This window comes from Crassostrea angulata, chromosome 5, assembly GCF_025612915.1.
Source record: "Crassostrea angulata isolate pt1a10 chromosome 5, ASM2561291v2, whole genome shotgun sequence".
NCBI classification, from domain to species: domain Eukaryota; kingdom Metazoa; phylum Mollusca; class Bivalvia; order Ostreida; family Ostreidae; genus Magallana; species Magallana angulata.
The window spans coordinates 13,395,711-13,410,508 of record NC_069115.1 but is presented as its reverse complement, the minus strand read 5'-3'; the positions used below and the strand labels follow the sequence as shown (position 1 = coordinate 13,410,508).

General features: G+C 34.4%; 1 protein-coding gene across 1 annotated transcript; it reads right to left on the bottom strand.

Moving 5' to 3' along the window:
* Positions 1-4,788: 4,788 nt before the first annotated feature.
* Positions 4,789-9,388, bottom strand: LOC128182659 (uncharacterized). Its single transcript, XM_052851343.1, has 5 exons — positions 9,189-9,388; positions 8,520-8,590; positions 7,965-8,111; positions 7,329-7,403; positions 4,789-6,566 (listed from the first exon to the last, which is right to left on the bottom strand). The coding sequence occupies exons 1-5, from the start codon at positions 9,386-9,388 to the stop codon at positions 6,352-6,354; spliced, it is 708 nt and encodes a 235-aa protein (XP_052707303.1). The 3' UTR covers positions 4,789-6,351.
* Between the last annotated feature and the right edge of the window lie 5,410 nt (positions 9,389-14,798).

Here is a 14,798-nt window from a genome sequence, read left to right as displayed (position 1 = left end):
CCACGATATGGCATGCCTTAACAAACACTGTGTAAAAATTTCAAGCATCTGCCATAAATAGCTGCTGAGAAATCTTTGACGGAAATTTGTTAGAAAATGTTGGCTAAATATAAACAAAGTACTCATTAAACAGGAAGTTGACGTCCGATTGGTACAAAAATATATCCCCCGATATAGCATGCATATGCCTATACAAATACTGTGTAAAGATTTCAAGCATCTGCGATAAACAGTTGCTGAGAATTCTTTGACAAAAATTTGTTTGAAAATGTTTGCTAAGAATAAACAAAGTCGTAATTAAACAGGAAAATGACGTCTGATTGGTACAAAAAAATATCCCACGATAAGGCATACCTATACAAATTCTGTGTAAAAATGTTAAGCATCTGCAATAAACAGTTGCTGAGAATTCTTTGACCAAAATTTGTTTGAAAATTTTGGTTAAAAATAAGCAAAGTCGTCATTTAACAGGAAGTTGACGTCCGATTGGTACAAAAATATCCCACAATATGATATGCCTTAACAAACACTGTGTAAAAAGTTCAAGCATCTGCGATAAATAGTTGCTGAGATAAATGCGACAGATATTTTTGTTACGGACGGACAGACGGACAGACAGACAGACACACAAGGGTAAAACAGTATACCCCCTCTCCTTCGGAGCGGGGGTATAATAAAACCATCCCCCTTCTCCTTACACGTGTCAGGGTCTTACAGATATTGATAGGAGGTCTTTTCACATTACCTTATTTCTGACATATCAGGGCTTTAGAAAATAATTTTCTATGTATTAATATAACTCCAAGACTGCGGAGTATTGAAGAGTTTGAACTCTCATAAAACAGATCAAGGCATGTCTGTGATAAGTTGGGGATATATTTAGACAGGAAAATATTGACTGCGACATTAAAACACTATTACGAACAGGGAGCTATTCCCTATAAGCAAAATGAAAGCGGGTATGCATGTCTTTATGTGAAGCTTTTAACTCTCATATTACGCAATATCCAAACAATATTATATAGTAATATTACAATTAGATTGATAAGATAATGAAGAACAACTTTTACAGCGACATCATTATCGTAGCATGTATCGTTTTTTTAAGTTATACAGCAAAGACTTTCCGGGTGCCTAGATCACTTATGTAAGAGGCCAGCCTCTTTTTTCTGGTCTCAAATGAAAGCCCTTAAATTTATAAACAACTTTTGTTCCATATGCATATAGAAAATATTTCAAACAAGAAAGCTACGAAGCAAAAACGTGAGTAAAATTTAGCAATTTTTAAAACATAAATTACGATAAATTGAAAAAAATCAAAGGACAACATTCAAAGTGTTAATTTTAAAGATTTCTGACTTTGGATTATTTGCTACGGACCATTTCGGAGCCTTTGTCCGCAAACGAATGCCCCTAAAGTTCTTTTAAAAAAGAGAAGAATTCGAACCCGGAAGTTTTGTGACTTAAAAACTAAAGCTACTTTAAAATACACCTTCGGGGCCACCAACGCTGAGATTTTCTCAAATCTGAGATTTCTCAGAAAATTTGAGTTTTTCTCACCAAACTGTGCCACCAAATAAATTTTTTATCAAACTCAGACTTGTCTTTGAGTTTTTTCTCAAATTTGAGATTTTTCTTAAACGTGCGTGCCACCAATGTTTTTTCTGACTCAAATGAGAAAAAAAATTTGAGATTTCTCAGAAAATCTTGAGATTGGTATACAGTAACCTCAATTAAAATCTCACGTGAATTCACTCATCAAAAATGGCCGTCAGACGACGTCTGCAACGTCAACGTCGCCGTCGCAATAGAGTTCCGAGACGTTTCAATGATCGTTCCAATCCCCTAGAGACCCTCAATGAAGCTGAGGTATTCGAAAGGTATCGATTTGTCCCAGAAACTATTATGTTCCTTGTGAGTTTAATGCAAGACCGGTTAACATACCACAGCCATCGTAACAACCCTCTTACCCCTCTGTATCAAGTTTTAGTAGCGCTACGCTATTTCGCTACGGGGTCGTTTTATATTACCATTGGGGACACGCTGTTAGTATCCAAGAGTTCTGCAGGGAGAGCCGTACGTCAGGTGACCGACCTTCTCTGTCATCATGTCAAGGAATTTATTCGTGTGCCTGGCAGAGATGAGATTTCTGGCATAAAAAACAACTTCCATAAACTTGCAGGTAAATATAGCGTCTGCATTTTGTTGACCTTCACCCAATAAATAATGAATCCTGAACCCGATCACACATAGACCTACATAATTTGCAAATGTTTTACCGGTATATAACGGTACTTCTTTACTTACAGTACACATTTGTATAACACTGTTCATACAAAAAAAATCAATAAAAAACTCTACATACAACAGCATTACATAATATGAATGGCTGAAGCAAATAAAGGTTTTATCAATGCATGCGCGGATCTAGAGTTTTATCTACATTAATATCGAAAGGTGCCCCCATTCCACCTTAAATTCACAACATGAAGTACACCATAAATAAGCCTCTGACCCCCATGGTAAACAAGTTTATCCCTATGACCCCAATAAGAAGTTATGGATCCGCGCATGTAGTATAAGAACAATAGTGGTGGATCAAACGACTTGTCAAAATTTACCGTGTTTCATTTCATTTGTTTCTTAAATATTCATGTTTTTAATTTTTAATTAATGAACTCAAATGTTTCTTAATTAAAATTATCGGTATCACAAGGGCAGATGATAGATCTAAAGAAAGTACAAAATTGAGGACCCCATTCCCCCACCCACCCCCCACCCCCAATTATAAAATAACACGTGTATTCATGTTTATGTTCATGCAATTTAATAATAATATTTTATCACAGGATTCCCGGGTGTTATTGGTTGTGTAGATGGAACAATGATAAAAATTGTATCCCCGTCAGAAAATGAAGCAGATTATTTATGCCGTAAAGGCTTTTATGCGCTCAATGTACAGGTAAATAAACAATTAAAATATTGAAAGATAATACATCTGTTGTTCCATGTATTTTTTTAAAACTATTTAAACAGCAAGTCAACTTGAACATCTTTTTCCCCCCATGTTTTAGATATACCCTTCTAAAATATATATATATATATAAACATTTTCAGATGACATGTGATCCTCAGTTTAGAGTGTTGGATGTCGTTGCAAAGTGGCCAGGAAGTGTGCACGATGCTCGGATTTTCAGGGAATCCAACTTATGCACACTTATGGAAGAAGGCATGTGGAAATTCTGTACCAAGATGTCCTGTATTTTTTAATTCTTGATACACTGTGTATGAGATATTTCACGAAGTACAAGCTGAAATTTCAATGAGTAATTATTTTAAATATATTGATAAACAGGGCATATATCGGGCTTTCTACTAGGAGATTCTGGATACGGCCTGAAACCTTATCTCTTGACCCCGTATATAGCGGAAGATGCTCCTGGAAACAGACGCTATAATGCAGCACATTGTAGAACAAGGTTACCTATTGCATAATGTTTTCTGCCTCAAAACGAAACAAACTTTGTAAATAAATTGAAAACTTACAAAAATCAATTTCACACCAGTTATTTTCTAAAAAACAGCCACAATGCTTGAGTATGTCATTAAATTATTGCTACCTCTATAAGGCACATACATGTAGTATCAAATGTGCAATCATGTATAGTGGAATATGATAGTAAAGCGATATTACATTTCACTTTAAAAATCTTATTTATTGCTGCATGTAAGTTCTTCAATAACATTTCAGAGTCACGATTGAGCAAACATTTGGAATTTTGAAAAAGAGATTTCATGCCCTCCACTGTGGCCTTCGGACCAAGCCTGAAAGAGCGTGCAGAATAGTGACAGCATGTGCTATTCTCCACAACATAGATATTCAACGGAGGGACATTCTGAGAGACTCAGACTTGACGAATGCAGTTGATGTGGCCGTGGACGTCCACGTTAGGGTTCCAGAAGACGCTGTAGGACGCACCGTGAGGGACCACGTGAGAGATACATACTTCTTATGAGTACGTTTCTATGCAAAGTCAACATCTTAGAATTTTAATTATAAAATTACAGTTTACAATTTACTACTTAATGTACCGGTACCTTATACATATTACTAACATGGTGAATTGATTAATGAATAATTATAACTAGAGGTACTGTGAGCAAGCTCACAATTGATACCCCCCGCTAAGAAAAAAATCATAACGCGTGTATTTTTGCTATAATATAGAAAATATTGGATGAATCTATTTCACTGTCCATATTCTATCAATAACAACTGCTTTATTTTTGAAAACTGTTAATTTCTAGCTTCTAATATTTCCATTAATACAAAACATGACACAGACAGAATTTAGCTTTTTTGAAACGACCTTGAACTTTCTCAATTGACCTTGGGTCAAGGTCATGACACACCCTTTAATCATAAGCAATCTTTGTGTGAAGTAAGAACTTCCAATGTTTCCCCATAAGAAAGATATGGACCGGACACGAATTTTGCATTTTTTTTTTGCCAGTGACCTTGCCCTTGCCCGAATGACCTTGGGCCAAGGTCATGACACACCCTTAGGTCATAAGCAATCTTTGTGTGAAGTAAGAACTTCCAATGTTTCTCCATAAGAAAGATATGGACCAGACACGATTGCATAGACAGACGGACGGACAGACAAGGTGATTCCTATATACCCCCCCCCCCCAAACTTTGTTTGCGGGGGGTATAATAATAATGAATTAATGAATGTCAGGAATTTTCACTGACTACAAATAAATACAACAATTGGTGCTAAAATAATCATTGATGATAACATTTAATAGAGTTGAAAACAATCAGATAAAGCAACTTACGTATATACATGTAGTCACATATATCCACCATTCAATCAAATACATGTACATGTAAACTACTTAAACATTAAACAAGCAATACAACGCATCATCTCAACTTGTTAAAATAATATCATTGTCAAATATATATAAAAGATGAAACAATTATTCTTTCATTACAACTTTCATATAATTCTTACTGGTATTACAAACTACAGTGAATAAATCATACTGGCATAAACTTGAATACTCGTATTGCTTAAAGTGCAATGTATCACAATCATATCATATTTAACATTCTTCAGTGGACAGTGACTTAAAATGCACACATCATTAAGAACAAAAATGACTTATTTTCAAAGAGGAAGCTTATCATCCAAAGCTTAGAGTGGCATAATATATTTTGAATAGTAAATATTAATAAGAGGCCCATGGGCCACATTGCTCACCTGTGCAATATAAATAGCTATTACTTTAAGTATGCTTTATGGGATCCAATACGAAATACTCAACGTATAATTACATGTTTAGGTCTTGTTTACAAAGACGATCAAATATTTCTTCACAAATTTCTATGTTGAACATTAAGCCCCTTTCATTGTTTCATATGTCAGAAGAAGATATTATAACATTTTGTCTTCTATCCTATAAAAAAATTCATCACCTTTATGACACCACCTTATGCATATTATATGAAAATCATAGTTTTCCTTCTTGGATACTGTTTTGACACTATATCATATGTTAAAAGCTGGTATGATAATCATATGTTCATTTAATACAGTATTATAAGATACAATGTTTATCAATACAATAATATAAAATACAATATTGCATCCTTTGATTCTTACAATATAACATAACTTGGGGCAGTTTACGCTTTATAAACCGCGAATATGATACAATATAGTATTATACGATACAATATCATATCACAAAATACATCAAAATATTTACTTTCAGCTTTCAGCTCAGGTGAGCTAAAAAAGCTATTATCTATAAAACATTTGACCTGTTCCAAAAAACTTAACCTCCTCCAGCATCCGAAACCTATAGCTCAGATTTAGCACTCAAGCCTGTCGGGTGCATCAGTATCATAACGCGCACCATCCATGCAAGTTTAGTAATGTTAGGGCATAAGGGCCCCCCCCCCCGGACACTTTGTCTCAATGAGCTGAAAAACCAATAATTCTTTATTAACTCCCTCTGAAAGAAGACATGTATAACTTTCTATTTTAAGAAACTGCAATTACCTTCATATTAAAATGCTTTGTTCATAGTTTGGTTAAAATTGACCTTTAGTTCTGAAGATGAAATTGTGAAAAGATTACAACATGAACGATGGCAACAACCACAATAAACAAATTTTTTATCAGAAAAGCTCAAAGTTATATTTTCGGTTCATTAGGAAAAACTCTTCAAAAATGAAGTGGATATATGATTAATTAGGAGTAAAAATGTCATTATATGGCACCAGAAATGTGCTGGGATATCAGCTCTTACCTATCGTAAATTTCTATGTAAAAACTTTCAACATTCATTGCTCTTCAACATTTGAGCTACTACCTCAGGATTATTATTACATAAAATTTGGAATTTTAGGTCATAATATGATTTCTTGGCCACAATGAGCTGTCTCTCGTCTTTCAGCTTCTCTATTTCTTCCTGAAGTTTATCATTCTCTAATGATAGGTTCCTTTCCTCTAGCTCCAGGATGGTAAGCTTCCTCTTTTTCTTACCAGAATCTGTATTATAAAAACGACAACAAAATAAAACAAAAAGCCCATGGGCCACATTTCTCATCTGAGCAATAATAACCATAACCAGATATCTGTGAGCTAATGCTCACTAGTGATACCCCCACCACAACACAACCAGAGCGATCTGTTTTCATCGCGTCGTCAGGATGAACTTCTTGATAGTTAATGTTAATTGCAGTTATATAAACTACACAAAGCAATTAGAAAGTTTGAAGGGGGCTTAACTTAGAAAAATCTTGACAAACAAGAAAAAAGGGTTTTCTGGTTACGGTTATGTATAACTTTGCCAAAAAAGTGGTGGGGGGAGGGGCTAAGCCCCCTCTTCCAATAGCCCCCAGGTTCCGACGCATATGCTACACAGTTAAGTGTTTTCCTTGAAGTTCATACTTGTAATTTAAATTTTGGACAAAATCCATTTTATATCAATTTTTGTGGTAGATATAGTTACGTTGAAAGTACTAGCAAATCTTCGAAAATAGGTAACTGAAGTGTTGAAGCAAAGGGCTGTGTCAAAAAAAGTTCTGACCGGAGGTATTTGATAAAGCATCACCCGTTTGATAAAGCAAAGGCTTATCATATGGGTAATGTTGGAATGATCACATGGATATGGACTTGGTTTACACATGATCAAAACATGTGAAGCCAGAAGGGCTTCTCGGAGAATTTGATCATGTACCAACTAAGTTCATTGACCTGTGTACTTTCTATAATTGTTTCTATCAAAATATGATTTAAGAATTTATTTACCTTGTACATCCTTCTTCTTTGCAGGCACATCTGAAGATGCTGAAGAAGAGGTGGAAGGCTGAGTCACCACTGGATCTTAAATAAAAATTGCCAGAGTTTCTTAATATGCTTGTTCCTATTTTTTTTGCAACATTTTGGACATGAAACTTCACATACAAATAAGTGTTGGGGTTTGATATACCAGTATATCCTGTACTTAACTTTCTCATAAATTCAACAATTGGTTCATGTTTTTTTAATATCATATACAAAGAAGAGGGTCAGTGCCATGAAATCTTCTCTGGTTTACATTGTGATAGAAACACCACACTGTTGATTTTAATCTCTGCCCTTCAGGCTATACATGTTAACATAAACTCTCAGAAGGGCCTCTCAGAAGATTTGATCACTTACCAACCAAGTTCATATCCCACTGAACTTTTTAACATTGCTGCATATTTATTATTTGAAAAATGCAAATAGTTTAGAACTGTTAGAATTACTGAGATGTTATGTTAACAATAATTCAAGCCTGTGCTATGACTTTTTGACATCATGAAAAAGTTGATACAGAATTAAATGTTTTAATTTATAGGTTCATATAGGGAAACATATTTGCAAAAGTAAATATTTCAATATACAACACAATATAGTTACCCGCTGTATCTATTCCTCCACATATTCCTTCAAGGGAAGGCCTTCCTTCCAGTTGTTCCAAAATGGAAAGCTCAACTGGTGTGGGGCTTGGTGGCTTGGGACCCCCTCCTGTCTTTGGGCGTTTTGATTCTGATAACTTTCCTTTGGCTACAATTGATCATCATTCCTTGTTAGTGAAATTTAAAGATAAGAAGATTATTCAACAATAATCATCATTATGCAAACCAAATATATCACCTAATTTGATTGGCTAAACATTTCATAATATATATCATAACTTGCCTAGTAACGTCATGATACGACATGCATGCCAAACGTTATAATCTGCCTGACATTACAATTGAAATTTTACACGAATCGTCATTTTAACAAACAATATGCCTTATTTTCTGATTTCAGTTGTTCGAATATTATTATAAGGAATGAATTTAATTTCTACCTATGATGTAAATTCATGGGGAAGTGCTCATTCCCACAGAAACCACGAAAATTAAGCCATAACAAATTCTAATGATTCCACGGTATAAATGAATCAGTTATACCACATGTACCTACCCCTCAGCTTCAAGTTACTGTACTGCTTGGCAGCCTCCCCACTTGTCCTCAGTATTCCCGAACCACTGCTCCTAAAATAGTATTTATTGTCATGCAGTGATGCTCAATTTGGATTAATAATCTGTGTACATTGCACATCATTATACAATTTATAAAACATAACCAATGAACTGTCTTGACAATCAAAAGTTTCCATAATTTATATGCCCTAAATAAGAAGTAATTTTCACAGTATATAACATTTTTTTCATTGTGTACTGTACTTTAAAAAATATTTCTTCATAAATGATATTCAAATTACTAATGTGCAATGTACAAAATCAAGACAAGATATACATGTATAACAAAAACTGTTTGGCTTGCACTTATAGATTTAAGATGATTAAGGGCCTGCTTCTTCTAATCACATTTGATTTATAGAGCAATGCACCGTATTATAAGCCATTAAGCAATTAATTTATCACTCAAGAGGACTATAAAAACAAAACTTATCGCATTTTGTTTTGTTGAAGACTGGTTTTGAATCTGGGGGAAAACCATCCAACTCTGTGAACCCGCATAGAAGTATCAGTATCCATGTTTATTCTATATTTATCGGTCAAAACCATGTGACACTTTGGGATTCCCTAAAATAAAAACAACAATTTCAACTGGTGAAGATAAACATACCCGTTCACTGCCTGTGCAACCTCTCTCCAGGCAACGTCCTTCGCTATCTTCCCACCCCCAGCACCCTTAAATTTCCCAAACAATAAACCCTCCCTCAAATGCACTTCTTCCGCCAAAATTTTCTTTTCTAACTCGGTCCAGTTAGGTTTTTTAATTTTCAAACTGGCGTCTGAGACACTTTCAGAACACTCGCTCGCCATTTCTGAACGTAACGAATAATATTTACATGCAGACGACTATCACATGTGAAGTCAGTTATAATTTTTACATGTAATTTACATAAATAACGCGATAAACAAGAAAATGAAAGTAGAGTTGACTTACCCGATCGACGCCATTTTTCCTGAGAGGCCGCTTGCGGTAACGAAAATAAGCTGAGATTTTTCCGTAAAACTCAACTCTCGTGAGGCGACTCTGAGAAAGTTTGGTGGCACGCCGTTTTAGCAGAATCTCACCAGAGTCAGAAATTTAAGATTTGAGGCTGAGATTTGAGCTGAGATTTTTACATGTTGGTGGCCCCGAAGCCAGAAAGCCTGACGTACCTGAGAATTACCAGTTGGTAAGTTGTCAACTTTTTGTCTGTTTATTCGCTTTTAATAAATGCAAAAATATTGATCAAATTTCACAACTGTTAGGCATTATAAAAATATTCTCTTTTTAGAAGTGGAAAAAAGTATGTCGGTCCACTTCTCAAAAGAGAATAGTATCCGAGATGTGGTACATGTGGCTACATAAAAGAGGGAAATGAAATTCTACCCAAGTTCGGAATGAACATTTCTGTAAGGCCATCGTCTTATTCATCTGCAGGCATGTTCACGAAGCTATCTTAGGACTATGGTATATCCTAAGTACATCTTAGGATACGTCTTAGTCTTAAGTCTGTTTCTCGAAGCTCTCCTAAATTTAGGAACCGCCATAACTTTGTCCTAACTTTAAGACATCGCCTACCTTGTCCTAAGACCATCCTAAAGCTATAAAATCACGTTTCTAGGGATACTGGGATGTTGTGAAGCCTTTTCTTATTCTGTCCTGATAAATATTTTCTTTTTTAAAAAAAGAACAGTTATTTGAATATTTTGGGGCTTGTAATATTTTTTATTTTAATTTTTTTTTTTTTTGGGGGGGGGGGTGTTCATTTAAAGAAAAACAAACTAAATTGTTATTGGTAACTGATATATATTTAAGTAAATGTAAAATTATTAAAATGCATACATTAAAATTACTGGATTTAGGCCTTTTGTGTTAACTACCGAGACGTACAATTTTCTCTGGCAAAATGTTTAATGATTCATCCCTACACAAGTCTCTCAAATTCGATCTGAATGAATAATTGTGAAAAATAGGAATGGTTGTAGAAGGTTAAGATTTCCTAACTTAAGATGTTCCTAAGTAACCGTCGAGTTACATCTTAAGACGTGTCCTAAGTTGATCTTAGGATGTACCTAACTTTTTTCCTAAGTCATATCTTAGGAACACACTTAGGTCATATCTTAGGAAAGTTTCGTGAACATGCCTGCTGGTCGTCCAAGCTAAGACACTACTGATTCCAGTAGTAGTTTTACAAGCAGTTTATTCACGGTGTGATCGTTTAGTTAAACAAAGTTATAAAACTTAATTCTAACAGCACAAATCTCAATATAATAATGTATTTAAAAAATCTAAATTAAAATCTGTCTTACATCATTTTACAGTGGTTTACATGTATTTACCTTTATACTTATGACTGACAGTTTGGATTGGTTCCGTCCACCTGTGATGATCATGAGTAAACATTTAGTTATGTCTTACTTCTAAATACAGTAACAAATTTGTCAAAACTGTTCATTATATAGTCTAGGGATGCGGGTTCTGAGTTTTAAAGTGTCATCCTAAATGAGCAAAACAATGTAACTTCAAAAGAAACGAATCTAGAAAGAATTTACTTATTTGTCCAGCGGATGCCAGAGCAGATTGATTTCTAGTGACAGTTAATTTGTGACAAATAGAGGTGTAATTAACATTTTAGTTGTGAAGAAATCTTTACAAAACACTTTAAAGGAGTAATAAGAAGAAAATACAACAAGTGAAAATGAGAAAAATTTACTAAAAAATGTTGTGTAATTTACATCTACTTCTTAGCATTTTTTTGAGTTTTTAAAAGAAAGGTATTGAATGGAATTAAAAAAAAAATAAATGATATGACGACTATGTACATTGTGGCCATTTGATGAAATTCAAATGGTATAACCAAATTGTTCTTTGAATTACAAAACTTTAATGAATCACAGGAATCAAAGTAAAACAAACAAAGACAAAACTAATTTGTCATACTACCATTTGTATTCATCAAAGTAACAGGATGACTATCTGGATACATTTTAATTCGTCAGCGATCTGTAAATCTGAAAAAAGCTATTAGTTTTTGTTGTGGTAAAACAATGAATTTAAAGCGCTCAACAAATTTAAGACCCGTGTGTCCGTAATACCCTGTGTGCTGCATACATACCTTTATAGAGTTCGAGGTTGTGATGATGACGTATCTATTTCTAGAAAAATGTTCCGTAAAGAGGTGGTTCATTATTGATATTTAAAGAGAAGGGTTGGAAATAGAGGTGCTGACTTTACAAAATAGCGATCATGTACTCAGTTATACGCTATATAAGGGAAGATTGTAATCACTGTTTCGGAGGTCCGTAACTTTTACTTTTTCACGAAAATAATGTCTTTTTAATACGTGCAATCAAAATAATTATATATAGGAAATAAATCCAAGATTTATTCAGCTTCATTGACTCTGTCTCGTTATTTTGGGAAATTGGCAAAACCAAAAACTGATTTCTCACGGGAAAAAATTGAACAATCTTACATCGCTTTTTCCATATGTCTCAAACAATTTTTAACGTTGTCATACAAGTACTATCCCTCTCTTGAAATGTAGAATCTCCAAATACTATTTTTCAATACGCGTTTGTTGGCTGACAAAAAATAGGAGATGTTTTAAAAGAGAGCTTTTTGGATTTATAATTATCCCCATGAATTAATATCTTTTCAACTCTGATATATTTATATTATCGATAATATAAGCAAATTCTACAAATCCGTATTGGGAGAGTGTATTGGTAATGTATAAAAGTAGTTTCAACAGGTATTAAGTCATCGCGAACAGAAATGTTTACACAGTAACTGTTTGGGTTAATACAAAGTAACACTGTTCTTGTTAGCTATTTGAGGTATACATGTATGCTTAGTTGCGCGGTATATTGAGTCAATTTCCTGTCTGGACTATCATGCAAAGCTCGGTATCATTATTATGTCATTTCAGAGGATAAAAGGAAAGAAGGTTTTTTTTGTTATTAAAACCAGATATGTTTTAACACAAATAAAGGCAAGAACTGTAATAAATATGCAATGACAATACCAAATTAAGTGATTGTATTTAACAATTAATTTTTTAGAAGAGAGAAGTAGATCGAGCCAATTTCATACAAATACAGGGCCGACAGGGGCAGCAGGGGCAGCAGGCCCAACAGGGGCAACAGGGGCAGCAGGCCCAACAGGGGCAACAGGGGCAGCAGGCCCAACAGGGGCAACAGGGGCAGCAGGAGCAGCAGGGGCAGCAGGGACAGCAGGGGCAGCCGCCCCAATAATTTTGCCAAAAAATAATTATAATGATAAAGCCAGAATCGAAAAAAGACTAACAGCTAACGCAGATTTTGTATAATTTTTCTGCAGTTTCGCTGCTTTCATATCCCGCATGAATCACCAGAGAAAGCATCAATTGTATAAATAAACTTCTCTAATTGAATGTGAGTTGCGTTTTCTTTATTTGCAATATAAAAAAATTGCACGTAAATAAACAAACTTAAAGTGCAATTTTGGGGGTTTTTTTCTTATAGTGACATGAAATAAGTAACAACAATATACTTTATTAGATTAAAATATAATTGGACACATCGTAGAATATCTTCAAGTCAAATCCGGTTCACAATAACTGAGAGCATTTTGCAACATTCGATGTTACAGGAGAAATATTTAGTGTACAAGTAGCGAAGTAGGTATACATTGGTTTGCATTTTTATAAAGTGCCTTTTCCCCCTAACCATCTTTCCCCCCGGAAAAATGACAATATAACAACCCCCCCCCCCCCCGAAAAGATGGCTATATAGCAGTTTTCCCCCACGGAAAGCTGACTATATAGAGGGTTTCCCCCTCTTTTATAGCCAGATTACCCCTACCGAAATCCTACTATATTGTAGATTTTCCACCTGTTTTCATTCCGATCATGTTTATGGCGGACCATTCATGGCGGACCATTCGTGGCAATAATTTGCAATATCTTAGAAGATATTATTTACTCATAATAAAGGGTAATAAATGCATTTATAAATACATAGTATTAAATACATGTTTTTCACCCCTGATATGAACAAAGGGACGCACCATCATTACACTTTATTTCACCCTTTGTTGCACCTTTTTGGAACACTTTTACTACAAAATATTCGGATTTCGGTATACTTCGGATATTTGTGTGTTTGTTCTTTTTCTTTTAATCGATGCATATCTGCTATTTGAACTTTGACGTTTTGACATGGACATTTGTTTTATAGAAGAAGTCCCACAATACATTTAAGCGTCAAAAATACGCGGGTTTTGGATATTAGAAAACTAGAAAAAAGCTGAATAAAAATTTTCACATGATAATATAAACGAGTTATGATTACATGTATCTATCAAAAATATGGTCAAAACAACAGTACATGGCAAAATCTGTATCACACTCATATCAAACCTCGATCAATATCAGCCTAATGGCGTTTGGGCCGATATTGGAGGCTCGGGTTGATTATGGGGTGCATGCAAGGTACGTACAGATTTTGCCATGCATTATTTTCTATGAATTAAGCTTCTCCAAGGAAAATAACTGACCAATCTTGACTTAATTCTGCGGAGGAAGGATTAATTACCCCCTTTGTCCCAAAAGGCTAGAAATTTTAAGTTAATACTTTTAGATTAGAATTGAAGATCTTAAATGTAATTACATATAATTATCTACTTCTAAATATCAAACAGGAGACCGGAAGCATTGATGAGCTGAAAGAGAAATGGAATTTTTTTACTTGTGGTAACAATTTAAAACACAATTACTCATATAATTCAAATTGCTCAAAACTTAAGTTTAAAAAAAAATCAAATTCGGAAGTGACGGAGGATTATCTTGAATCCCGACGAAACATATACTACTAAAGGTTCTTTATACGTCAAGAAACTCAAGTTTAAAAAACTGTGAAAACACACTAAGATCAGAAGGTCTGACGCACGGAAAGAAACCCAAAAAAAGACAACTTCCTTGAAAGCATCATTTAAAGGTCATCTCTAACCATTCTATTGAACCATATTAAAACGTAAAAAATCGTCCATTTTAAGATAAATTAAAAGAGAACAAGACTTAAGTTATTACCAGGATTGGACGCGGGTCACCTAATGAGAAACCATTAATCAAGTCACCGAGACCGTCGCTGGGAAATTTTCAAGAACAAAAATCAAGCATACACATAAATCAATTTTAATACAAAATCATATTGTGCATTAAATATCAAATCTATACAATCTCATAGATAATAAAGTTTA

What these genes read in the sequence shown, in the direction of transcription:
- LOC128182659 (XM_052851343.1), bottom strand. Translation starts at nt 9,388, where the DNA reads ATGGCGAGCGAGTGTTCTGAAAGTGTCTCAGACGCCAGTTTGAAAATT. An exon ending in TGGAGGAATAGATACAGCGG is followed by an intron (nt 7,404 to 7,964) that starts GTAACTATATTG and finishes TTTTTATTTAAG; the next exon opens with ATCCAGTGGTGACTCAGCCT. An exon ending in AAAGAAGAAGGATGTACAAG is followed by an intron (nt 6,567 to 7,328) that starts GTAAATAAATTC and finishes TTTATAATACAG; the next exon opens with ATTCTGGTAAGAAAAAGAGG.